Source organism: Schistocerca serialis, chromosome 4 (assembly GCF_023864345.2).
Source record: "Schistocerca serialis cubense isolate TAMUIC-IGC-003099 chromosome 4, iqSchSeri2.2, whole genome shotgun sequence".
Taxonomy (NCBI): domain Eukaryota; kingdom Metazoa; phylum Arthropoda; class Insecta; order Orthoptera; family Acrididae; genus Schistocerca; species Schistocerca serialis.
In genome coordinates this window covers 538448272-538473817 of record NC_064641.1, presented here as the reverse complement: position 1 = coordinate 538473817, position 25546 = coordinate 538448272, and the positions used below count along the sequence as shown (strand labels likewise).

The 25546-nt window shown below is 42.2% G+C and overlaps 1 protein-coding gene across 1 annotated transcript in view; it reads left to right on the top strand.

Annotated features, from left to right (window-relative positions):
• LOC126475258 (lariat debranching enzyme) overlaps window positions 1–25546 on the top strand; it is an 89153-nt gene that overhangs the window by 44880 nt on the left and 18727 nt on the right. Inside the window, 3 exon segments of the mRNA XM_050102972.1 lie at window positions 14412–14538; window positions 21671–21748; window positions 25115–25257. Of these exon segments, the coding sequence (XP_049958929.1) occupies window positions 14412–14538; window positions 21671–21748; window positions 25115–25257 (348 nt within the window).

Below are 25546 nucleotides of genomic sequence, written 5' to 3'. Positions count from 1 at the left end.
GTGCTGACAGTTGCCAGATAATGACAGGTTTTTGCTGCTGAGTTGTTGGAAGATGTGTTGAGAGATATACAGTTTTGGTTATATCACCTGACATGAGTGAATTTAAATTATGTTGATCCTTGGTGCTTTAATTGCAAAAAATCTGTTGCTGAAATAGGCACATCAACTTTATTAAGTTATAGAGAAATTGTTAAATTAGTTAAAGCACTTCAGGGTACACAAAGATTATAGTAATGCATCGGCATGTGCCAACTTCTTGCAATACGAAATTAAAAACTCTGTAAAAAATGTGACCAAGTCATACAGTGATGAATAACAACTGAATTATAACTGACTATTCATTCACAGAAAAAAGTCAAATTCTACTTATCATATACATTTTGAATATGTTTCTTGTATCAAAGGAAAATTCAGTTGAGAAAACTATTCTATTCTGATATATAAAGGGGAAATGTTATTAACAAAAATCTCAAATTTCTTGACCAAATTACTTCTGATTTTTACATGATACTTGAATAAACATTTGGACAGTCATAGACTATTGTTTTGTCAAACACCAATGTGCAGCCTTTCTTTTAAAATTGACCATGAGAAATAAAATGCTGTGCTGTGCAAATGTGCAGTATCATTTCCTTCCTTGCAGTCAATTTATCAGAAAATCTGTATACTAGGAAGTGGTTATTTATGGCTTATTGGTTTATGATTAGTATACTTATAAACAATCTGAATCGTCCAAAACTTTGTAATGCTACCCATTCACAGATTAAAACTATACAAAATAATGTCATTGAAGCTACTATCCTCACAGATCCAGCAGCTGCAGAAATCTCTCTCATAATCTGTTTACCAGTGATCCCAGCTAGTTTACCCATTCAGTGTAAGGAACTCAGAGTTTTGTTTCCAGTAACAGTAAAGAAGGCTCTTGGTCGGACATTCAAATAAGTTGGGAATGATGTAAGATAATAGTGTTTTCCACATCGCCAGTTGTATTTTGCCATTTCCTGTACCGGTAGTACAGAAAAGTATTTTGTACACTTATGACACAGTACCCAGAAATTGAAAAAGTATTCTGAAGTTTAGTAATCGTACTGTGTGGGAAAAGGAGGGGGACTATAAAAATACATCTATTTCATTCGTATTCTACATGATTTATTACAGTTCACATTCCACACTTTCAAAGTGGGCAGAGTTGCAATGAGGAGCTGAAATTTGCATCCAGACACAGTTCCCTGGCATAACCAGATTAGGATGTATATCTAATTGCCATTCATATTTTGCAATTGTGAAGCTTTGTTGGGTTCACTAGTAAGTTGTAAGGCAGAATTACTGGCCTGTACTTTCTGTCAGGAGGTGATATGTGTAGTACCACACATTGGAAATGAGGAAGAGAGCAAACAGATATCTTTGTCTGTTGACACTACAATAATGTCTAGAAGTAGTGTAGGCACTCGATAGGTTTCGGCATGACTGCCGCTAGGTGGCTCTACTGACACTTAGTGCTGGGCGAAGAACATTTCAATGTATGTACTAGTCAGATCTTACACAGTTTTAAAATGCTGTATTTGACAAGATTAAGACAAGATAATTTAACTATGCCATCTGCGTTGAAAGTATAAAACATTAATGTCCTTAAAGGCAATTACGAAACATTGAGTCACGTATGTTGAGCAAATAAAATATACTGTCGAAGATTGAAATACAGCTTAGCATGCAAAAATTCATCTATAGAGGCACATACCAATCAATAGTACAGACTAAAACATAGGAGATAAAGATAATATAAACTCACCCATATAATTTGTAGCTGTTACTTGTCAGAAACTTTGGAAAGATTGCATGATGACTTCGCAGACTTTGCTGCCAAAAGCTCTTTGCAGATTTCTTTTGTGCGAAAGAAAAAGCAACACCTCATGAAATCAAAAATTAATTTACTTGTAAGATCAAGTTTATGTTTCACACGTCATCCTAAAGCACCTGTTCCTAAAACAGTTATGTCAGTTCTGTATAAACACTCATGAAATATGTCACCCCATAGATTTGAAATGGAAGGCAGTTTCTGTTCACGAACTACTTCAAGCTGTAAAAGAATGTTGAAAATGCTTTCGAGCAAGTAGGTTAAATAAGAAAGGCCACTTATCGAGCCAAAGTCTTTTGTGGCAGTGAAGGTTGCAGCTATTGTGTCAGACGGCCTTTCAATCACAAGGGTTTGAGGACAGTTCACACAGTTGCTCTGTTTACTAAGCTTTTTAACAATCTAACCTGCTATGGGATGTTGCCTTTAGATGGAATAGAAAGATCATTCTCCCAGTCTGCTACCACAATTTTCTCCTTAATTTTGTCTTCAGCGGAAAAGTTAATGTGTATCTTCTGTACCTCCCTTTCTTTAGCACATACACACATCAGATTAACAAATGACGTAAGAGGTGGCACTGAACTTGGTTTACAATTTGCGGATTTAGATATAGACGTCCTAACAGGGACATACATGCTCTGTAACATATGTTATTTTAGAAAATCTACAGCTGATCTTTGGTTGTCACAACTTACAGACCTCATAATTCCGAAATGATGTTCCAGAGGGTCTTGGTTGAATTTTCCTGTCATTACATACTTAAAATCTTTGGACCAAAAATACTGAGAAAATTCTGATATATTCTTTAATGTGTCTCTGAGAGATTCCATTGTTCCGTTTCAGGAAAAGTGTTGTTTACTAAGCAAATGGTTTCTTAAAAGTCAACTAATATTTTGTGTGAACAGGAATCTTTGTTGAGTGAATTGTTTGGTATTCTAGAGTTGGGCACATCTGATATGTTAATCACATTTCTCATGAATAGTTCCGTGTTTCTACCACTGCTAAAGTTCTTGGGATTAGTTTTCTGGAAATTTTTAATTGCATTTGCAGTTGAGTAATTGAATAATCGAATATCCAGCTTCACATTCATTCTTTGGAAAGACATAAGCTCTATAAGTCAATTTTGGACAAGCTCCAAGGCCTACAAATTTATGGGACAAGTCCAAAGCATACACATGTCTATAGAAATTAAAATCTGTTTCTTGGTTTTTGTACAGCAACCTACTTTTCTCGTGAAAATAATTTCTCATACATTTAAATGTGTGTATGTAGTCCGAAAGGGCCCAAAGTTTTCTGTCCCGATGAACTGGATTTTAAATACTTCATTTAACATTTTCTGGTTGGCCAGTAATTCCTAGATTAATTGCAGCCTTTTTGTTTGATTGACTTGCAACACTTGTAAAGCTTATGACGCTTGCTCCAGCTTGTTCCGGCTGTATGATTAGCCGTATCAATATTTTAGCTGGGATATCACCAAAAATTGCATTTGTCCTTGCATTAACAGCAACCAGCTGGATCCACTTATAAAGGAGAAGAATAAACTTGAGTACCAATGCATGGTTCACCAAAATGTTCCTTCTCTCTCTCTCTCTCTCTCTCTCTCTCTCTCTCTCTCTCTCTCTCTCTCTCTCTACAAAACCATCCACTTTGAGTGAGAATCAACCTGAATATCTTTCCTTACTTCACCAAAAATTACAATTCCTAAATGTTTATTTTCATCTATATCATTTCTAAATACTTCTCTGATAGTATTTATGGCATGTATGCTGACACCACATGAACATTTAAATCCCTTGCAGAGCTATCTTTAAGACATTCAACACTGCCCTCTTTACACCCGGCACTTGGCTGTGAACTGGCATATTTAATGAATGTTTGAAATTAGATTGCAAAGAACAGGAAAATGATAGGAATATGGTTCTTGCATAACTTAAAAGGAAAAAGTAAGAGCTGTACATGATAGTGAGTTTATTTTACAATATAAAATACAAAAGGGTGTTATAATTAAAAAAGAAAACACAAAAATATCGTGGATAAAAAAGTTTTACATGATCTCTCTCTTTAGTAATGCCATTATTACTGTAACTAAATTTAAAACAAAATATTACTTGACTGTCTAACTGCTGGTACCTGTAAACCAGAGTATTTTAATAGTTAAGATGTAGTTAGCCTTCGTGTGAAAATCCTGGAAACACTGTGGGACGCAAAGGCCAACGCCACAGTCCTTGCACCACCATCTACTTCCTTCCTGATGCGCTTACCCATCTCTTTCTTCCCCCTGTCTGAACGTACTTTGCAATACCTAGTAATATTCACTTGTTTGCAGTGGGTGGGACCTTCTCTGGAAAGTGCCTTGCAAATGTCCTCTCAATTTGTGAGGATGAAGCGGCTTGTTGCTGAAAAATATTTCCGTCCTTCTCAGGCAATTTCTTCCCCACTCTGTGAATAAAGTCTACTAGGAATACATTCTACCTAGTGTTCTCTTTATATAAAATAAAACTGTTGACAGTTGACACTATAAACAAGTGGAAAAACAGCTTTTACCACCACTCAAAGTTTTTCAGGCAAATGGGCTCTTCACTTTATGAACAATTGAGACATATACATACCTGAATCGTCACTTGTACTTTCGTCTGGAGAGTATGAATCCTCTTTGTCAGAATCATCAGCTTCAGATCCTTCATCTCCACAAAGAATATCTAAGATCTGGGCCTCCGCCAACTCGCTGCTCGATATTTTCACGATCGTAAACACCTATGAATGAACTGCAGGTAACTTCGACTTTGTAGTGCTCACAGCTGCTCCCAGGATGAGATAGCCGATAAGTGCTTGCCTCTTGCGGAAGAAGAACGAAATACGTCCACATTAGTTGATGAAACTGCTTCGGAGACGTGCTAAACGCGCTTACGGAGCCAAATAAAGGCTCGTACAGTATACGGGCGCCGTCGCCAACGTCAGGGCGGCCGCGCCCATATGGCATACGGGCACCGTGCTGTAAGTGTTAATAATCTTCAGAAGCAGACAAAGTAAGTCATGCCTTTGACAATACATGTAGCACTTACTAGGTACTGCAACTGGTGTACAAATCACTGAAATTTTGGTACATAATAGGACTACTCCCCCCCCTCCCCGTTCTGTTTGGAGATTTGCGAGCTTTCAAGTGAGTTGTTAAATAGGTTGGCAACTTAGGAAAAATGTGAGCTGCTGACCCTGGCTTCAAATTCTTCTGTCCGTCTGTCCTACATGTGGACTGAGAGCCATATCTAAATACTATCTAGAAGTCTTTTTTTCGTTGCACCTGTCTGATATTCAACACCTGTTCTATGTGGTTGGTAGCGATCTATTCTTGGCGTATTGTTGGTGTTGCCATCCTGTTCCTTGTCCAGGTATGGAACGTCTCTCCTCCATTCATCCACGAGCAACAAGACCTTTTGGCATCTATGTGAAGCATGTGTTGAAGTCATTTGGTGTGGGGCAAGTGCAAACCCAAATCCTGGGTTTTAACCGACAGCCACCCTGGTTACTGCAGAGGCCCAGAGTAATTTTAGAATTAGTGCGGTACAGGAGAGGCTGCACTGGTGCATCTGTTTTAAATACTTTATTTTATGACATTTTAAGCAAGCAACACAGCTATGTGGTTGTATTTATGGATAGGTCTAAACATCTCTGTTGCCTGCTCAGTTGTTTATCCTGATGATGTCCTGAAGATCTGACTACCTTAAAACTTCAGTGTCTTCGATGCAGAATTATACATGATCTTGCAGGCACTGGAGCAGATGAGGTGTGCTGCAAATGCTATATTTCTCTTCTATTCAGACTCCGTGAGTGCCCTTCACTCACTACAACACTTGTACCCAGCAATAAAGTACTCTAGGACACCCTTCTCCACTTATAAAGGCAGGGGCAAGAGGTGTCTTTGTGATGGATGCTAGGGCATATGGATATTATGGGTAGCAGCCAAGGAGGCATGTTGGAGTCATCTGATAAATTGATCGTGCCATCCCCCTACATGCTATCGCCTTGCTGTTACTGTGCTGAGTCATGGTTTGATGGGAAGCAGTGTGGCTGAAAGTTATAGACAATAAGTTGTGTGTGGTAATGCTCACGATGCAGCTGTGGTGTGCCATCTTCCAGTCACATATTCTGGATGAGGTCTGTGAGGTCCTCCTTACTTGTCTTCACATAGGACACACCTCCTGATGCAAGGGTTCTAGCTCCAGTGAGAGGCCTCCAATTTATGGCAGTTTGTGGCTTGCAGATCATGGTGCTGCCACATTTTAGTAGACTGTATCTCTGTATTTTGTATTCAGACAAAAGGGCAGCAGCACATTTGCCGAGTTTCCCTCTATTTTAACTGACAATGACATGAATGCGGTGCATCTTTTAAGATTATGTGAAATGTCCAACTGGTTCCCTAAAATTTTAGGACAACATTTTCAATGTGTTATAAGGGTGGCTGGCTCATTTATTTTTAAGTGATCAGCTAGCCACTTTTTCTATGAATCTTTTTTAGTGTTCTTCTCGTCTTTCGTTTTAATTGACAGTTTTGAACATGTGACCATTTTATCACTATCTTACAAGATGTAAACTAAAGTGATTGTGCTTGTAATCGTAAGTATGATTGGGAGATTGCTTTGTGCTATTTGCCGTAATTTGTGCTTCCATATTACGAACGGAAAGTGCCACATTTTTATAATTTGCCAATAAGTGATAACTCTTTCAAGCATACACACTTGTCAGAATACACATTGGGGAAAACACTAACTCCATAACGTAGAGGAGATCGACACTCAAAATAATAAAATCATGTAATACATATGCAGATTTTAATGCCATGAAACACATAAAGAGATGCTATTTGAAATGTCCAACATTCCGCAACCAATTCTCTGTTTTTGAGTCTCATAAAAGAAAATTGTTATTTATGTGCACAAAATGTTGCTACACAATTAATTTGACAATAGCACCATTGAAAGGGAACTTTATAGATATTTTGTCTTCAACTTGGTCATGTATTATAAATCAAGTCTTCCCAATTTACCCATTTTTCTTTCTTTTTATCCCGTATATGTCCTTGTTTTCATCATTATAAGTCTCCTCAACTATAGCACTGTTGTTAACATTTCAGACCACTCTTCTTAAGAGCAGTTTATTTAAATTTTATCATCAAGTGACAGTTCACCAACATTGTAACTATTCCCCATATCTCTGTATGATGCTGACCACTGTTGTGTTTCTGCACATTTCTTTTCCTAGCTAATTAGATAGGTGTTTTTTTTTAATGGCTTCTGTGTGACCTACACATATCAAAAAGAGTTTTGCATTACCTCGTTTTAGAGTGTCACGGAACCTGTACAGAAAATTGGAATAGAGATCAACATAAACATCATTTCCGCCCTTTTTATTGCTCACGAAAACTACACACTGCATGTTGTATTGCCATACAGTGAGACCTTCAGAGGTGGTGGTCCAGATTGCTGTACACACCGATACCTATAATACCCAGTAGCACATCGTCTCGCATAGATACATACCCGTTTTCGTCGTGGCATACTATCCACGAGGCCCCCAGGGGCTCAGCATTCATTTGCTGAGTACGGGCTTGGTGACCCCGGGCTCCTGAGCTGGGGACTGGTCAACGCCGCCACTCTCCTGTCACCGTAACCCCCGGACATGCTTCAGCGACCACCGTATAGTGCGGCGGTGGAATGTTGTGTGCTGCGGGGAATGGTAATCTTGGCTTGACCGCCTGGATTGCGAGGAAGGTAAACCTCTATAAACACCCCTCAATCTTACGGTGTGCTGCGCGCCTATAAGATGCATGGCTGTTGGGGTGGAACAGTCGCAAGCGGGCAACCTCTGGGGCACCTGCCGCACCCCAGTTGTATACGGCTTACTCAGGCACGCGGGGCTCTGTCTGAGCGGACCTTTAGTTCCCTAGCTGCTCGTGGGACCGCAATGGACCCTTCGACCTCTACATTTCCCCCTACCAGTAGATTGGGTGGGCCACTGGTAGGAAAACACACCCCATCAAAAAAGCGACTTCGTGCTGCGAGTCCTCCAGCTCCTGGTGTTGCTAGAAATTTATCAGAGTGTCGTAACAGAGCACATGCTGAAAATCAGAATGTGTTTTTGATTATTAAACGGAAGGAGGGTAGCTTTGAGAGGGTTTCTCCCTTTTACATCCACAAGGGTCTTGAGGGAATTGCAGGTACACTGAAATCTGTGAAGTGACTGCGCAATGGTACTCTCTTAGTTAAGACTTCTAGTTCCCGTCAAGTCGCTTCTCTTCGGAAAGCACCCAGTCTCGGAGAGTACGCTATCGAGACCGAGCTCCACTCCACAGTCAACTATAGTAAGGATGTTGTGACATGTAGGGACTTGGTGGATATCTCCACAGACGAGTTGAAATCTGAGTGGGCTGACGAAGGTATTGTTGACGTGCAGAATATTATGAAACGAGTCGATGGGGACCTAGTAAAATCCGACTCGTTTATTCTCACGTTCAGTTGCCCGAGACTTCCAGAGCATGTTAAAGCGGGGTTCTTACGTTTGCCAGTACGGCCATATTTCCCCAACCCAATGCGCTGTTTTAAATGTCAGCGCTTTGGGCATACTACGTTGGGGTGCAATGGGATAGCCACTTGTGGTAAATGTGGTCAGCCTGCCCATGAAGGAGTTGATTGTTCATCGCCTGTGAGGTGCGTGAATTGCTGTGGGAGTCACGCTGTCTGGAGCCGGGTCTGCCCCATCTATCTCGAGGAACGGAAGATACAGGAGATCAAAACATCTAAGCGCATCCCCTATGGTGAGGCCAAGAAGCTCTTTAAGGCCATGCAACCTCCTGTGTTTACGACATCTTTCGCTTCTGCCCTGAAAAAACCAGTACAAATGGCCACTGTTGCTACGCAAACAGAGGTTGCTAGTGTTAGCACTAATACCTGCGTTTGCCAGTGCACTTGTGCTGCTGCGGTTGTTTTGCAACCTGCGGCTCTCCCCGCAACGTCGGACAAGGCCGTGGTTGCTGACATTGGGGTACTTCCTGCCTCTTCCCCTATGGCGCCTTCTGCCCAGGCGAGTAAAGCTCCAACTGCTGACAAGGCTCTGCATTCTAAGCCCCCTAAGACAAAGACGCCGAAGGTGAAGATTTTGCCACCTGAGGAGACTGGTCAGGGTCGGTCCGATGACGAGGCCATCATACTGTCTGACATCTCCCGTGGGTCGTCATCGGAGCTGATGGACATTGATGTCGACCGGGGGCGATCTTCTCGCCCCAGGAATAAATCTCCGGCCAGTACGGGCTCTCCTCCAAAACACAGAGGCAGGGTGAAAGTTCAGCCACCCTGATCACTGGCTCCCATATTACAGTGGAACCTGAATGGGTTCAGGACGCATGTGGCCGAATTACAACTCCTTGTACGAGAGTTCCCTTTGTGCTTATGTCTCCAAGAGACACATTTTCGGGCCACTGATGCTCCTTCTTTACAGGGCTATACCGTATATCGGAAAGATGATCTGACGGGGGAAAGGGCAAAGGGTGGTGTTGCGGTTTTTGTCCGTGACATGCACCCCTCATCTGAGCTCCCTCTCGTTACAGACTTGCAAGCAGTTGCAGTTGACCTTCTTGTGGGTCGGAGACTCACAGTCTGTTCACTTTACTTACCCCCTCAGGATGCGATAGACTCTGAGGCTCTCACAGACCTTATTAGCGAACTTCCCCGCCCATTTCTTCTTCTGGGGGACTTCAATGCTCATAATGTCTTATGGGGCTCTTCGACAACTTGCCCCAGGGGTCGCATTCTGGAAAGCCTCATGATGTCTGAAGAACTGTGCATGCTCAACTCTGGTGCTCCCACTCATTTCTGTACTGCTTCTGGGTCGTCATCAGCTATTGACCTTTCCTTTTGCTCTCCAGCACTCGCGGATTCTGCTCTGTGGGAGGTTGCTGCTGACCTCCATTCTAGTGACCACTTCCCCCTTTGGATTCGCCTCCTGGATGAGGCTATGGCATTTCCAGTGCCGCCCCGGTGGCACCTCTGCAGGGCTGACTGGACACCTTTCAGCCAACTGGCTGTTTTGGAACACTGTGCCAGCGTCCACGAATGGGTAGACCATGTTACAGCCGTGATCTCCCATGCTGCTGAATTGTCAATCCCACGGTCATCCGGTCATCCCAAGAGGCGTCCTGTCCTTTGGTGGACCACTGAGTGCTGCTCAGCCATCCGAGCCCGTCATGCAGCTCTGCGCCGCTTCAAGTGCCGTCCCTCCGCTGACAATCTTGCGGCCTTTTGGGTGGCAAGGGCCAAAGCGCGGCGAGTGATTAAAGAGAGCAAACGGCAGTCATGGCAATCGTTCTTGAACTCCATCTCCCGCTCCACTAGTTCTACGAAAGTATGGGAAGCCATCAGGAGGATTTCCGGGAAACTCGGCCAGCTACCTGTCACGGCATTGCTGCATCAGGAAAGTCTCCTCACGGCGCCAAGAGACATTGCCCAGACATTGGCCATACATTTTGCGGAATCTACCGCCACTATTAACTGTGATCCAGATTTCTGCCGCTACCGCACTGCCATCGAGATGGGTCACTTGGATTTCCGGTCTCCTAATTCTGAACCCTACAACTGCCCCTTCACAATGTGGGAACTGAATTCGGTGCTGTCTGTGGCTCATGATACTGCGCCTGGTCATGATCAACTTCCAAGGAAGTTCTCCTGAATTGTTTTAATATGATATGGTTATCCTGCACGTACCCTGACTCGTGGAGGGAGGCGATTTTGATTCCCCTCCTCAAACCAGGGAAGGACCGAACGCATCCCAGTAGTTATCGAAGTATCGCCTTGACGAGCTGTGTCGGGAAGACGTTGGAACGCATGGTCAATCGTCGCCTGGTTTGGCTGCTTGAGACCAGGCAGCTCCTTAGCTCCTCTCAGTGTGGCTTTCGGAGATGTCGTTCCACTATAGACAACTTGACCCTGCTTGAGGCGGCCATCCAGCAGGCCTTCCTACGTAACCAGCATTGTCTAGGTGTTTTCTTTGACATTAATAAGGCGTATGACACTACTTGGCGCCGCCTTATCCTCAATCAACTCCATGAGTGGGGCTTTCGTGGCCGTCTCCCCGTCTTCATTCGGTCCATTCTTTCCCACCGCCTCTTTCGTTATCGGGTTGGTAATGTGCTATCTGATTTGTATGTGCAGGAGAATGGTGTTCCTCAGGGAAGCGTTTTAAGTGTCACCCTCTTTGCCGTCGCCATTAACAGTATCACGTCCACTATCCAGAGTCCTGCCCAGTGCTCCTTGTTTGTGGACGATTTTGCTGTTTTCTGTTCTTCCTCCAGTCTTGTCACTGCTAGTCGGCAGTTGCAGCTTATGATAAAGCGATTAGAGGCATGGACTGCGAAGACGGGTTTTACCTTTTGCAGACAAATGTGTGTGTGTTCATTTTAATCGTTCTCGACGTCTTTTTACCTCCCCTGAATTGCGTCTGAGGGACACCATTCTTCCTTTTAGAGATACTGTGAGGTTCCTGGGCCTCACTTTTGATTCCAAGTTGTCGTGGTTGCCTCACCTTAAAGACCTCAAGGTGCGGGCCTTGAAGACACTGAATATTTTGGAGTGTCTGAGCCATCGGTCCTGGGGAGCAGATCGGGCGCGTCTGCTGCAGTTTTATAGGGCTTTCGTCCGATCATGTCTTGACTATGGTTGCACCGTGTATGGGTCAGCAAGGCCTTCGTATCTGAAGATTCTTGACGCAGTCCACCATGAGGGTATCAGGCTGGCCAGTGGCGCCTTCCGTACCAGTCCCATCCCCAGCCTGTGTGCTGAGGCAGGGGAACCGCCGCTCGTCATCCGGCGGAAACTCCTCATGGTGCGACGGGTGTGCCAATTCCTTGCCTGTCCTACCTCCCCTGCGTACCCTACCATTGCCCGACCGCCTATGGAACGTCTCTTTTCCAGTCATCCCAGGGCAACGAGACCATTTGGGATTCGTGCCCAGCATTTGCTTGAGTCCCTTGGTGTGGAGCGTGTGGCCCCCCAACGACAAGGCTTTACTCGTCTGCCTCCCTGGTTGCTCCAGAGGCCCAGCGTCCTTTTAGACTTGTCGGAGTACCGGAGGCGCTGCACTCCTGCTTTTGTTTTTACCTCCTTATTTTCCGATGTTTTACACCAGCATCCCGACCATGTACCAGTATTTACGGATGGCTCTAAACAGGGGGACTCTGTTGGTTGTGCTGTTGTTTTCCCTGATCGAGTCGTCCAGTTCCGGCTTCCTGTGGCGTTTACCATCTTTGATGCCGAATTGTTTGCAATCTTGCGGGCATTGGAGCAGATGAGATGTGCTTCCAGTCTTAAGTTTCTCATCTGTTCTGACTCCCTGAGTGTCCTTGAGACCATGAAACACTTGTACCCAGCGGATACGCTCGTCCAGAACATCCATGATGCCCTCCTCCACCTGCAACGGCAGGGGAAGGAGGTTTCTTTCTGCTGGGTGCCGGGGCACGTGGGTATTAGGGGAAACAAACTGGCAGATGTGGCTGCCAAAGATGCATGTTCCCTCCCTCACGTTGTTGACTGTGCCGTCGCGCTCCATGCTGTTACCTCCCTTTTGCGTTTTCGTGTTATGCGTCAATGGGACGAGGAGTGGCTGGCAGTCGGTGAAAATAAGCTGCATCTGGTCAAGGCCACCACGCGGCCATGGCGTACGTCCTACCAGTCATGCAGGCGGGATGAGGTTCTCCTCACTCGCCTCCGTATCAGTCACAGTCCCTTAACGCATGGTTTTTTACTCCGGCGGGAGGACCCACCAATCTGCAGTGCTTGTGGCGTCCAGATTACTGTCCGCCACATTTTACTTGACTGTCTTTTATTCTCTGACCAGAGGGCGGTGGTTTCTCTGCCACCGGATTTGCCCTCTATTTTGCAAGACGACGCAACGACTGTGGTTAATGTCTTACAGTTTTGTGTCCTGTCCAATTTGTTGCCTCGGATTTTAGGGAGGGGGGTTTTAATGTGCTGCTGGGTGACTGGCTCACCCATATTTTAGGTAAGAGGTCCGCCAGTCACGAATACCTCCTTGTTTCCCTTCGGTTTCTGTCCTCCCTTTCTTGTGTTTCCTTTCCTTTTTTAATGTGTTCCTTCTCCTCTTGTTTTGCCTCTGTATGTGATGATTTCGACCTGCGTTAGTTCTGTGTCTTTTAGTCGTTCTCCTTGTTTGCTGTCCATCTTAGTCCCTTCACTGCATCTGTTCCTGTTTTTATGCGTTTGGGCGCTGATGACCACGCTGTTTAGCGCCCGTAAACCTCAATCACACACACACTATCCACAAGTTCATCAAGGCACTGTTGGTCCAGATTGTCCCTCTTCTCAACTGCAGTTCGGCGTAGATCCCTCAGAATGGCTAGTGGGTCACATCGTCCATAAACAGCCCTTTTCAATCTATCCCTGGCATGTTCGCTAGGGTTCGTGTCTAAAAACATGCTGGCCACTCTAGTCGAACTATATCGTTATCCTAAAGGAAGTCATTCACAAGATGTGCACGATGGGGGCGCGAATTGTCGTCCATGAAGATGAATGCCTCACCAATATGCTGCTGATATGGTTGCACTACCAGTAAGAGGATAGCATTCATGTATCGTACAACCGTTACGGCGCCTTCCATGACCAGCAGTGATGTACGTCGGCCCCACATAATGCCACCTCAAAACAGCAGGGAACCTCCACCTTGCTGCACTCGCTGGACAATGTGTGCGAGACCTTCAGCCTGAAGGGGTTGCCTCCAAACAAGCCTCCGACAATTACCTGGTTGAAGGCATATGTGACACTCATCAATGAAGGGAACGTGCTGCCAAACCTGAACAGTTCATTCGGCATGTTGTTGGGTCCATCTGTACCGCACTGTATGGTGTCGTGGTTGCAGAGATGGACCTCGCCATGAACGTTGGGAGTGAAGTTTGGCATTGCTGTCACGGTTCCTCCTAGCTGTAATCTGTACATAGTTGTCATCCACTGCAGTAGTAGCCCTTGGGCTGCCTGAGTGAGGCATGTCATCAACGGTTCCTGTCTGTCTGTATCTGCTCCATGTCCGAACAACATTGCTTTGGTTCACTCCGAGACGCCTGGACATTTCCCTGGTTGAGAACCCTTCTTGACACAAAGTAACAATGCGGATGGGATCAAACCACAGGATTGACCGTCTAGGCACGGTTGAACTACAGACAACATGAGCCATGTACCTTCTTCCTGTGAGCCATGTACCTTCTTCCTGGTGGAATGACTGGAACTGATCGGCTGTCGCACCCCCTCCGTCTAGTAGGTGCTGCTCATGCATGGTTGTTTACATCTTTGGGCAGGTTTAGTGACATCTCTGAACAGTCAAAGGGACTGTGTCTGTGATACAATATCCACAGTCAACATCTGTCTTCAGGAGTTCTGGGAACCGTGGTGATGCAAAACTTTTTTTGATGTGTGTATTTTATCCATTTTTCTCTTCTTACATTATCTTTTCATCTCTGCTTGTTACAGGCACTAATTTTCATCATTTTCTTCTTTCTGAATTACAGCAGTGAGATAGAGTCAAATACACTTGGAAGCAAACCATGTGAGGAGTTATTACGTCATCTAAAGCCGAAATTTTGGTTTGCTGCACATATGCATGTGAAATTTGCTGCTATCTATCCCCACAACACAGTAAGTGAAAGACTTTTGAGGATTTATGAATCTCACATTTTAACTGTGCAATTTTCATTCTTTGTGAAACACCCAGAGTCAAATATTTAGAACACAGATTTGTTTTTATCTGTCATATTTTTTTGGTTTGTCCATTTTTGTTAGTACCACAGATATTCCAATTACATTAATTCCATGGATGCTATAGAGTTAGGGGCTAGATTCACTACACTAATTAAAGCAAATGCCAGGACAATTCCTTAGGGTAACACAGTGCTGATTTCAGCCTTCATCCTAGCCTCCTCTGAGGTTGTGCTCTTACTCTGATCATCTCATTGTCAATGAGACATTAAACTCTAATCTTCCTTCCTTTGTATACATGCCCCAGCCCAAAGCATTGGATACATATAGAAAGCAGGATACATACAGGATACATATAGGAGCAGGGTTCTTATTATTGATTGTGAGTGATGTTAAGTGAAACTTATGACTGTCAGAGTTTCAAGGAGATGATTGATTATTTAGGAGATGCACTGAAAACTGTGCTGCTGCTTGGAGAGTTACTATTATGTTAGACTTACCAAAGCATATTGGTTCTTTTCCTAACTACATTTATGTGTGAATTAGAACTTCCAGTGTGAAAAACTGAAATTCTCTGTATAGTTCTCTGTTGCTTTTTCAACACTTTTCCCAGGAAGTAAATTTCCAGCAGATTCATAACAAAATTAAGAGTAATTTTTGTAATAGGAGATTGTGTCAATACCTCTGTATTACCTCCTTTCTCTATTAAAACCAAAGGAATTTCAAATGGATTAAAATATATAAAATGATTGACATGGAATCTGTGTGGTTGAAACTGTTGAGTCAGAGGAAGTGGTCAGATGCCTTGGAAACACTGTGGGTAGCATTCAAGAGTCTGTTATTATAGTAGTAGAGGGGGAGGGGGTGACATGCTGGTGACTTCTGTACACAAGAAGGGTAAAAGAAACGACACGCAAAATGACAGACCAATATCTTTAACAGCAGTTCGCTGAAGAATATGTGACCATATTCTCAGTTTTTTCTTGAGATGGAAAAGTTTCTATCGACAATCAGCATGATTTTAGAAAGCATTGCTCATGTGAAACTCAGCTTGTCTGTTTCTCACATGATGTCCTGCAAACTGTAAATGGAAGGCAACAGGCAGATTCCACATTCCTAGATTTCTATACAGTATTCGACATGGTGCCACACTACAATGTGCTATCAAGGGTACAATCATACAGATTAGGTTCCCAGATATGAGAGGCACCTGAAGGCTTCCCAAATAACAGAACCCAGTAAGTTGTCCTCTGTGGCTAGTAGGGTGTCATCAAGAGGGCCCGAGGAAAGTGTTGTAGGACTGCTGTTCTTTTCTATGTACATGATATGGCTGACAGTGGAAGCAGCAGTCTGTGGTTGTTTGCTGATGATGGTGTAGTGTATGGAAAGTGTCATCATTGAGTGACTGCAGGAGGATACAAGATGACTTAGACAGACTTTCTAGTTGGTGATTTGAATGTCAGTGAGCTCTAAATGTAGAAAAATATAAGTTAATGCAGGGGAGTAGGAAAAACAATATTGTAATGTTTGAATACAGCATAGTAGTGTGCTGCTTGACACAGTCATGTCAGTTAAATATCTAGGCATAACACTGCAAAGGTATATGAAATGGAATGAGTGTGTAAGGATTGTAGTAGGGAAAGCGAATGGTCTACTTCAGTTTACTGGAAGTATTTTAGGGAAGTGTGGTTCATCTGTAAAGAAGACCTCATATAGGACACCAGTGCAACCCATTGTTGAGTATTGTTAGAGTGCTTGGGATCCACACTAAAGCGGATTAAAGGAAGACATCCAAGTAACTCAGAAACAAGCTGCTAGATTTGTCACAGTTAGGTTTGAACAACACACAGGTAGTATGTAGGTGTTTCAGGAAATCCAGTGGGAATCACTGGAGAGAAGATGAAGTTCTTTTGGAGGAGCGGTATTGAGAGAATTTAGGGAACCAGCATTTGAAGCAGGCTGCAGAACGTTTCTAGTGCTGCCAATGTATATGTCACATAATGACTATGAAGATAAGATTAGTCACATAAGGGCTACAAAGATAAGATTAGAGAGATTAGGGCTCATGTGGAGGCATCTAGATAGACATTTTCCCTCTCTGTATTTATGAATGGAACGGGAAAGTAAATTCCTTTTCATGGTACTGGGTATGGTCTGCAACACACATACAGCGGCTTGCGGAGAATGTAGGTGGCAGTAATGTGTCGGGGAAAGATAAATGATTGTAAAAGGAAACAGTGAGTGTAAGTTGTTCAAACAAAGCTCACAGTTCTGTCAGTCCACTTTTGGCTGGTGAGATAAATCAGTTTCCTTGAAGAAACATACTCAAATTAGACCATTGCCTCAGAACATAGTCTTTTCTCATCCTTGGATGGGACCCACCACAGCATTATGCCTCAAGTATGGTATTTTTGTACACTGAGTGTAGATACTGTTTTATATAAGTATTTACACTATGTTTCAGGTGAAAACTTAGATGTGAAGTAGTAACTGAAAAAAAAATTAATTAATCAATTAATTATTTAGTGTAAAGAAAACTTATGTTAAAGTGACACGTTCCACATCATTACGAAATGTCATATTCATGATCTATGGAACAAGGATTAATGTATGTATGTAATCACGCCTGAGTTGTGTGTGTTCATTAAACTCATTTGTATTTTGTTTAAGCAATAATGATCTCTTTGTCACAGTTTGCCACTTTTTGTCAAATCCAACTCTTCTGCTTTCTTCATACAGTGTTTAGAAAGAACTAAGTTTAATTAAGTCTTGTGTCCAGATATAAATTGTTAAAGGGTCCCTTAAATCATTTAGGATGTACTTGGAATGGGACACAGTAATCCCAACCTCCCTTGTTTTCAGTGTTCTTTCATATTCATTCCTTTTACTTCCTTTTACTTCCCTTTGCTTCCTTACTAAAATGTTCATGTCATTTACCCAGCAAGGTGGTTCAGTGATTAATACATTTACTTTACATTCATGAGAAGTTTAAGGCAAACACTGAGATGTTACATTTGAAAATGAAGTGGTTGGTTATGTCCGTTTTTCATTTTATTAGAGAACGCCAAGCTTCACAATCAATTTCTTTGTTTCCAGAATGAGATTTTCACTCTGCAGCGGAGTGTGCGCTGATATGAAACTTCCTGGCAGATTAAAACTGTGTGCCCGACCGAGACTCGAACTCGGGACCTTTGCCTTTCGCGGGCAAGTACTCTACCATCTGAGCTACCGAAGCACGACTCACGCCCGGTACTCACAGCTTTACTTCTGCCAGTATCTCGTCTCCTACCTTCCAAACTTTACAGAAGCTCTCCTGCAAACCTTGTAGAACTAGCACTCCTGAAAGAAAGGATATAGCGGAGACATGGCTTAACCACAGCCTGGGGGATGTTTCCAGAATGAGATTTTCACTCTGCAGCAGAGTGTGCGCTGATATTAAACTTCCTGGCAGATTAAAACTGTGTGCCCGACCGAGACTCGAACTCGGGACCTTTGCCTTTAGCAGGCAATTGCTCTACCATCTGAGCTACCGAAGCACGACTCACGCCCGATACTCTCGCACGAGAGCTTCTGTAAAGTTTGGAAGGTAGGAGACGAGATACTGGCAGAAGTAAAGCTGTGAGTACCGGGCGTGAGTCGTGCTTCGGTAGCTCAGATGGTAGAGCACTTGCCCGCGAAAGGCAAAGGTCCCGAGTTCGAGTCTCGGTCGGGCACACAGTTTTAATCTGCCAGGAAGTTTCAATTTCTTTGTTATTATTTTCATCTACTCTTCTGGCTTTTTCAAATTTCCCTTTTTTATGGTGTACTTCAGTTTCCATTTCCACCCATACCCTCCACCCATTTCTTCTGTAGGCAATTTTCTGCTAAATTAAGCCCTTCATCCTCTATTAGAATGCAGAAATGGAATATTTGGTTTTGTTAACTTTTGATGCCATTTTTATGTAGGATTAATACAGATAGCCTACTAAAATTTTCTGATCAAAAAACCTGTAACATCATGTGGAGTTGTTGGTGGTGTTTTTGATTTCCTTTTGTTGCTTGTCACACACTGAAGTCAGTGATCAGTTCTTGCACACCATTAACACAATGGCATACTGATGTTTATATTGTCAGCACTAGACTGTGCACTTCCTGCTTCATATCATGACGAAATAAAATACAGGATGTTACAACAACAGAAATTTACTTGGGAGTAGTTCTGTATTTTGTTAATGAAATTTATTGAGAGAATACTGAAGTTACCCTGAAATATTTTTGTGTTTAACAAAATCTGATTAGTCAAAATTACAAACTGTATTATTGTTACGAAGTATATTAATATCTGACAAAAAAGAGAACACTGTCTATTGTAAACGGTTGTATTTCTCAGATTGATTATATGATGCTGATACACAAATAGTTTTTCGTCAAACACCATGGGAAGTAACTGTGCTAATGTTGCTTTTTATTGTAACATAAGCCCCCACCATCTTCATGATCGTCACATACCAGTCCTTACTTGCTTTTAATTCCGTGCTGCATGAAATTGGGAAAGTTTCTTTATCTCCAGCACATTCATTCGGATTATTTTTTGAGTGATTGGGAAGCCTTCACTACGTTTATCTCGCATTTATTGAACAACTTGCTGCTCCACTTCATAAGGGCTTCCCTGATTAGGTCTCCTGAAAGTTTGGCATGTACAGGAGGCTATCTGACACCCCATTTAAACGGTGACACTAAATTTTTTTCTTGCTGCACTGTGTCTTATGACCTTGGCTTCATAAATCACCATGAAATTAAAATTATCGTTGTACCATCTGTGTGAACCAATTGTGAATCACAAACTCATAGATTAAGGTTTCTCAACAGAGTCACATCTTTGATGTACCTCCATTGCCAATTACTGCAGTTTACTGTTCAAACAGTATTGACTTGTGTCAAAACAGAGTGCGTTCGACTGCTGCCCCTGTCAGCAGTCTCTTGATGCCTAACACATTGAAAATAAGTGATCACGGCTGAGAAAGAGTTATGCCACCATTTGGTAGTCATTACATCTGCCGATCTCTGACATAGAGTTGAACCAGTATGGTGTAACATACCCACATCTGTCATCCGAAGTGAATTCAACTCAATGCCCACCCAGGTCAGAGCTGTTGCGGCCAGAATTGGCAGCTACGTGTCCTAAATTTCAAACCTCGTACCCACAAATTATGTATGAATTGTATTCTTCCATCTATTTTGCTTAGAGAACCCACATTTACAGCAGACTGCAGAATGGTTCTACTGCTGTCGTTATACATTTCGTGAAGTACTGTGAAGGTGGGGTAAGAGAAATTAGGGCTTATGTGGAGGCATGTAAACAATCACTTTTCCCTTGCTCCATGTGCACATGGAACAGGAAAGGATATTCCTAGCTGTGATGTAAGGTACCCTGTGCCATGCATCATGCTGCAGAGTATGTATATATGTAGATGTAGACATTGTCAAACTGAAAAATACAATATGTTAATTCTGTCGGCTCCCTAGTACTTTGTGCTAACAGGGTGCTTCGTCTTTTGTAGCTAAACTGTAAAATCAATAGTGCCGTCAAGCACCATTGTTGAACTATGTTTCATTTGTTGTAGTACGTTTTAGGTATCCTGTACTGTCCTATTTATACTAGAATTAACAAGTGTCTTTGCAGAAATAAATACTATTGCTGAATCCATTTGTTTAATCGGTTCAATTCTGACTACATTTGTATTCCGGCAAACTTCAGTTTAAACATCATAGGTGTTCATAAAAAGCGAGGTATGCCAAATGCATTCCCACAGTTGGCAGCATGACACAATTTTGTGCCCACTCATCACTGCCCTCTGTGGATGCTGCCAATCTGATGCCACACTTCTAAAATCACCATATTTTGTGCACATGATCTCTGCTTCCACGAATGCATGATGATCTTTTCATCATGCCAATATACAACATAAAATGTTTATCTCAGCAGCCACAACTTTATCTGTGACTGTAACACAACCTTGTACTTTTTGAATGATGAATTTGGGAAGAAACCTTGTCTAATTAGCGGGTAAATATGGTAGTTTCTTGACTTAGGGAAGGTGGAGACTTTGCTACTAGTCTAGTGGGAATGGAGAGGCTGTATATGGTCCTGTAGTTACCATAGTGTTGCAATCAGAAACAGAATAGGCAAGCAGAGAAATCTCTCATTATTTGTAGAGTTGTATATGTGTTACCTAAAACATGTGGAAGGACAAGTCTTGTATGAATGTCTAAATGAAACACCATAGGATATTCAAAAAGGCTCTTGTTGCTATATGACTCATATGTGGAAGAGAACAGTGAATGTAAAAGGCACAGCATCACAGTTTTTGTTGCCTGAATATTCTTAGTTCCCATCATAAATGGACTTAACATGTTTTATGCATTTTTACTCTTAAACAGGACTGTATCTTGTAGTACCAATTGAAATTTAGTACTAATGATGAACTACCCAAAAGTTCTGAGAGTCTGAAGTGACTTCAAAGCTGGATTGGTCAGAAACACGGATTTTTTCCCCCTTGAAAGATTAAATGTAATTTTTCTGTGATTTGAAACACCAAGGGCTGGAAAATAGTGATAACTTCTTTTAAGTTTGATTATTTTTCTTGTAACCAGGCTCTCAACTGTAACCATGTACCTTCCCATCTGCCTATCTTATTCTTGAAATTTCAAAATACATAATTTCCTGCCCTGTATTTTCGCTTTCTTGCAACCTGTGACTTTTTCCTGATGCAAAATAAGATATTCCTGTTGAAACTGCACCATTTTGGCGCAGCTGAGGTGGACCGGGTGGAGTCACAGGAGGTAATCAACACAGTCTCACTTCTGAACTTCCAGAGATGAGTGGAATTATGAGAATAACTGTATGTATATCCATAGAGCCTTTGTTGAAGGCACCATCAATAATAAGCCTTAGGGTAAGTACACTTGTAGATGATTGATCTGGCGGGACTCTTTGAGTAGTTCTTGTTGTAGCTGATCAAATTAAATTTCTGTATACTATAACAATTCTTCAGCTGTGCAGTATTGCTTATATAGTTCATTTTCTCTTCAGGTCGCTGAGGAAAATGAAGAGAAGATAACAAAGTTTTTAGCTCTGGATAAGTGTCTTCCTAGACGGCAGTTCCTACAGGTAAACATCTGTTGTGTTAATGTGAAGCTACCTGTAAACAAAACCATAACAAAAACGAGTGTGAGTATTTTAACCATGTAAGTTGAAAGGGTGAAATTCACATGGATGACATCACAGTATATTTCGTCTCTTACCTGCTGCCAGGCAAACAAAATTAACCACAGCTTCATTAGCCAACAGGTGCTTGAAAATACAAATGATGTCACTTTTGCTGAAGAGCAACTTGATCAAATATGAAGGAATATGTGAATGGATGCAATATGAAAATGGAGATTCAGTTGGAGCATTGGATAGGGAAAGTTTATCCTTATATTGATCCAATATCAAGTTGCTGACGATTGTGATCTTCTGTTGGAACCACAGTGTGCACCATTGTTTATAACCTGTGACTATACATTAATCAGAGAAACGTGTGAAAAGTTTTAATGTGCTTTACCAAAAAGCCGTAGTCTAAAGAGGCCTGTACTGTGGGAAACACTAATTGTGTATGTTAATATAACAACACTAATTGTGTATGTTAATATAACAACAGAAATAATCAATTATTGATAATACAATGTAAATGCATAGATAAAAAATCTACTCGCCAAGTGGTGGAATGGGAACAAACACACATAACAGGATTTAACATTCACAAACTTTCGGAGCAACAGAGCCAGTGGCTCCATAACCCCGGGTCAGGGAAGACTTAATGGGCAGGATGAGAAGGATGGGTGGCTTTCCTGGACTGTACCGCTTTCCCTAAACCTCCCTAGTCCTTTTCCTTCACCCCTCTTCCCTCCCCTTCAACTCTTCTGCCAGAAGGAGGAGCCACTGGCTCCATTTCTGCGAACGTTTGTAAATTTTAAATACTATCTGGTGTGTGTGTGTGTGTGTGTGTGTGTGTGTGTGTGTGTTTTCCCCTACCACCGCTTGGTGAGTAGATATTTTATCTATCCATTTACATTTAATTGTGGATGTGGTGTCATTACAGTGTACTAGCTTACATATTATTTAGTACATGTAACACATTAGTGTGTACACTCTCTTTAAAAAAGTAAATAAATAATATAAAATACACTACAAAGGAATTATCTGAATGGGACGGAAATTGGGAAATGTGATGTACATGTACAGAAAAACAAATGGTTGCAGTTTTAGAAAAATTGAGTGATCTATTCAAGAAAAAGAGCTTCACTAATTGAGCAAGTCAATAATATGTTGGTCCACTTCTGGCCCTTATTTAGACAGTTAATCTACTGGGCATTGATTCTTAGAGTTGTGGATGACCTGAGGGATATTGTGCCAAATTCTGTCCAGTTGGCCTGTTAGATCGTCAGAATTGTGTGATATTTGGAGGTCACTCCCCATAACGTTCCAAACATTCACATTGGGTGAGACACACAAACCTTGCTTGCCAATGTAGGATTTGGCGAGCACAAAGACAAGCATTAGAAACTCTCACCATGTGCAGGTGGGCGTTATTGTGCTGAAGTGTAGGCCCAGGGTGGCTTTCCATGAAGGGCAACAAAACATGGCATAGAATATCGCCAGTGTACCGCTGTGCTGTAAGGTTGCTGTGGATGACAACAAAAGGGGTGAAATGAAATGATAACCCAGACCCTCACTCCTGATTGTTGAGCCATATGGCGGATGACAATCAGGCTGGTAGCTTACCGCTGCCCAGGGCATCTACAGACACATCTTTGCTGGGTCATCAGGGCTCAGTTCGAAGTGGGACTCATCAGTGAAGAGAATTCTACCTCAGTCAGTGATATTCCATGCCAAGGGGTATTCCATGCCAAAGACGTGTCTGGAGGTGCCTTGGACTGCAGTGTCGACTGCCTTGTGGCCTGATGACCAGAACTGATGGTCTGGGGAGCCATTTCATTTATAGCAAGACCCTTTTGATTGTCATCCACAGCACCCTTTCAGCACAGCGGTACATAGACGATATTCTATGGCCATTTCTGTTGGGTTTAATGACAAGCCATCCTAGGCCTACATTTCAGTAAGATATTGCCCTCCTGCTACACTTGATGAGGATTTCTACTGCTTGTCTTCGTGCTTGCCAAACCCTGTCTTGGCCAGCAAGGTCGACGGATGTCCGCAGTTCGTGATCTAGTGGCTAGCATTGCTGCCTCTGAATCACGGGGTCCCCGGTTCAATTCCCTGCCGATTGGGGATTTTCTCTGCCCCAAAAACTGTGTGCTGTGTTGTCCTCATCATTTAAGCATCATCATCATAATCATCGTCTGTGACAGTTGCTAAATTGGACTGTGTAAAAATTTGTACTTTTTACAGGCGCTGATGACAGTGTAGTTGAGCGCCCCACAGACCAAAAATCATCATCAAGTTTGACAGATCTCTCCCCAGTTGAGAATGTTTGGAACATTATGGGCAGGGCCCTCCAACCATCTTGGGATTTTGACAATCTAACTTGCCAATTGAACAGAATTTGGAACGACATGTCTCAGGAGGACATCCAACAACCCTGTGAATCATTGCCAAGTCGAATAACTGCTTGCAAAAGGACCAGAGGTGGACCAATGTGTTCTTGAATTACTCAATTTGTGGTGCTCTTTCTCTTGTATAAATCATCCAATTTTTCTGAAATTGTAATTGTTTGTTTTTATGTAGTTGTACATAACATTTACCAAGTTGCATCCCATTTTTGAATAATTCCTTTGTGGCACATCTTTTGTTACATAAAACTTGGTACAAACACATGAAATAAATGGCCATCATAAACCTGGAAATTGATGGGTGCATCATAGGCTAAGGCAGGCAAGTCATGAGAAGAAAAACATTCACAGTCCAATGAGTCTAGTGGCAGCAGATACAGGCAGACTCCAATGAGCAAAGCAAACACAGTCCTGAGTACTGCTCCATCCATTATTAAGTGTCCACTGAATATAACAGTAAGACGCAGGTATACATAAACACTGAAGTGTTTTGTTATAGGCTGTGACTCACATGGTACACAGCCATGCGTCCTTGACAGACACCATAGCAGTTAGAACATGTGTTTTCTGTATCATTGTCACAATATATTACTTAACATTACTTTTGGCTTGTGTTTATTTTACAAAACCTTACTCAGCTGCTTTGCTTCACAAGACAGACATGAAGTGTTAGTATACAACTCAGGCCGAATTGAAAATTGAATACTATTTAAAATCTTTTGCACTCTATTATCAGCTCATTGGAGAAGAAATGCAAAATAATGAGGAACAAAAATACCATAAGCATACTCCACCTCAATTAGTATAAGCTGCATCATTGTCCCTCCAGGCAAACATTTAACATGGCTGATCTGTAAGTATGTGCTTATTTATTTGTTCTTTATGCTGAATGTAGAAAATCACTTGGTGCTTTGAATTTAAGGTCTTGGACATCCCTCATGACACCAACAAGCCTGTGGAACTAGAATATGACCTTGAATGGCTGACTATCCTTCATGCTACAAATCATCTGTTAAGTGTAAAAAAGGGCATACATTATATGCCAGGACCTGGAAATAATGAAAGGTATATATGAAATTCATGAGTAAATGATTTGTATCTATTCACTATATTCAATCTCGTATATCTTAGAAACTTATCAAAGGGGTAGAAGAATAGTATAGAAAATTAATTTGTTGGTGCCTCTTCTGTCTATTAACTCCCCTGTGCAGCATTTCTTTCGTCCTTTCTCCCCATTTAAGTCTTCAGGCTGTTACGCGTCTGCAATTTTGAATAAAAATTAATGTTGTCCTACTAAGTGGTTCTGTAAGCTATATGGGAAATTAAATGAAAGTGCCAGCGATTCACATTATGA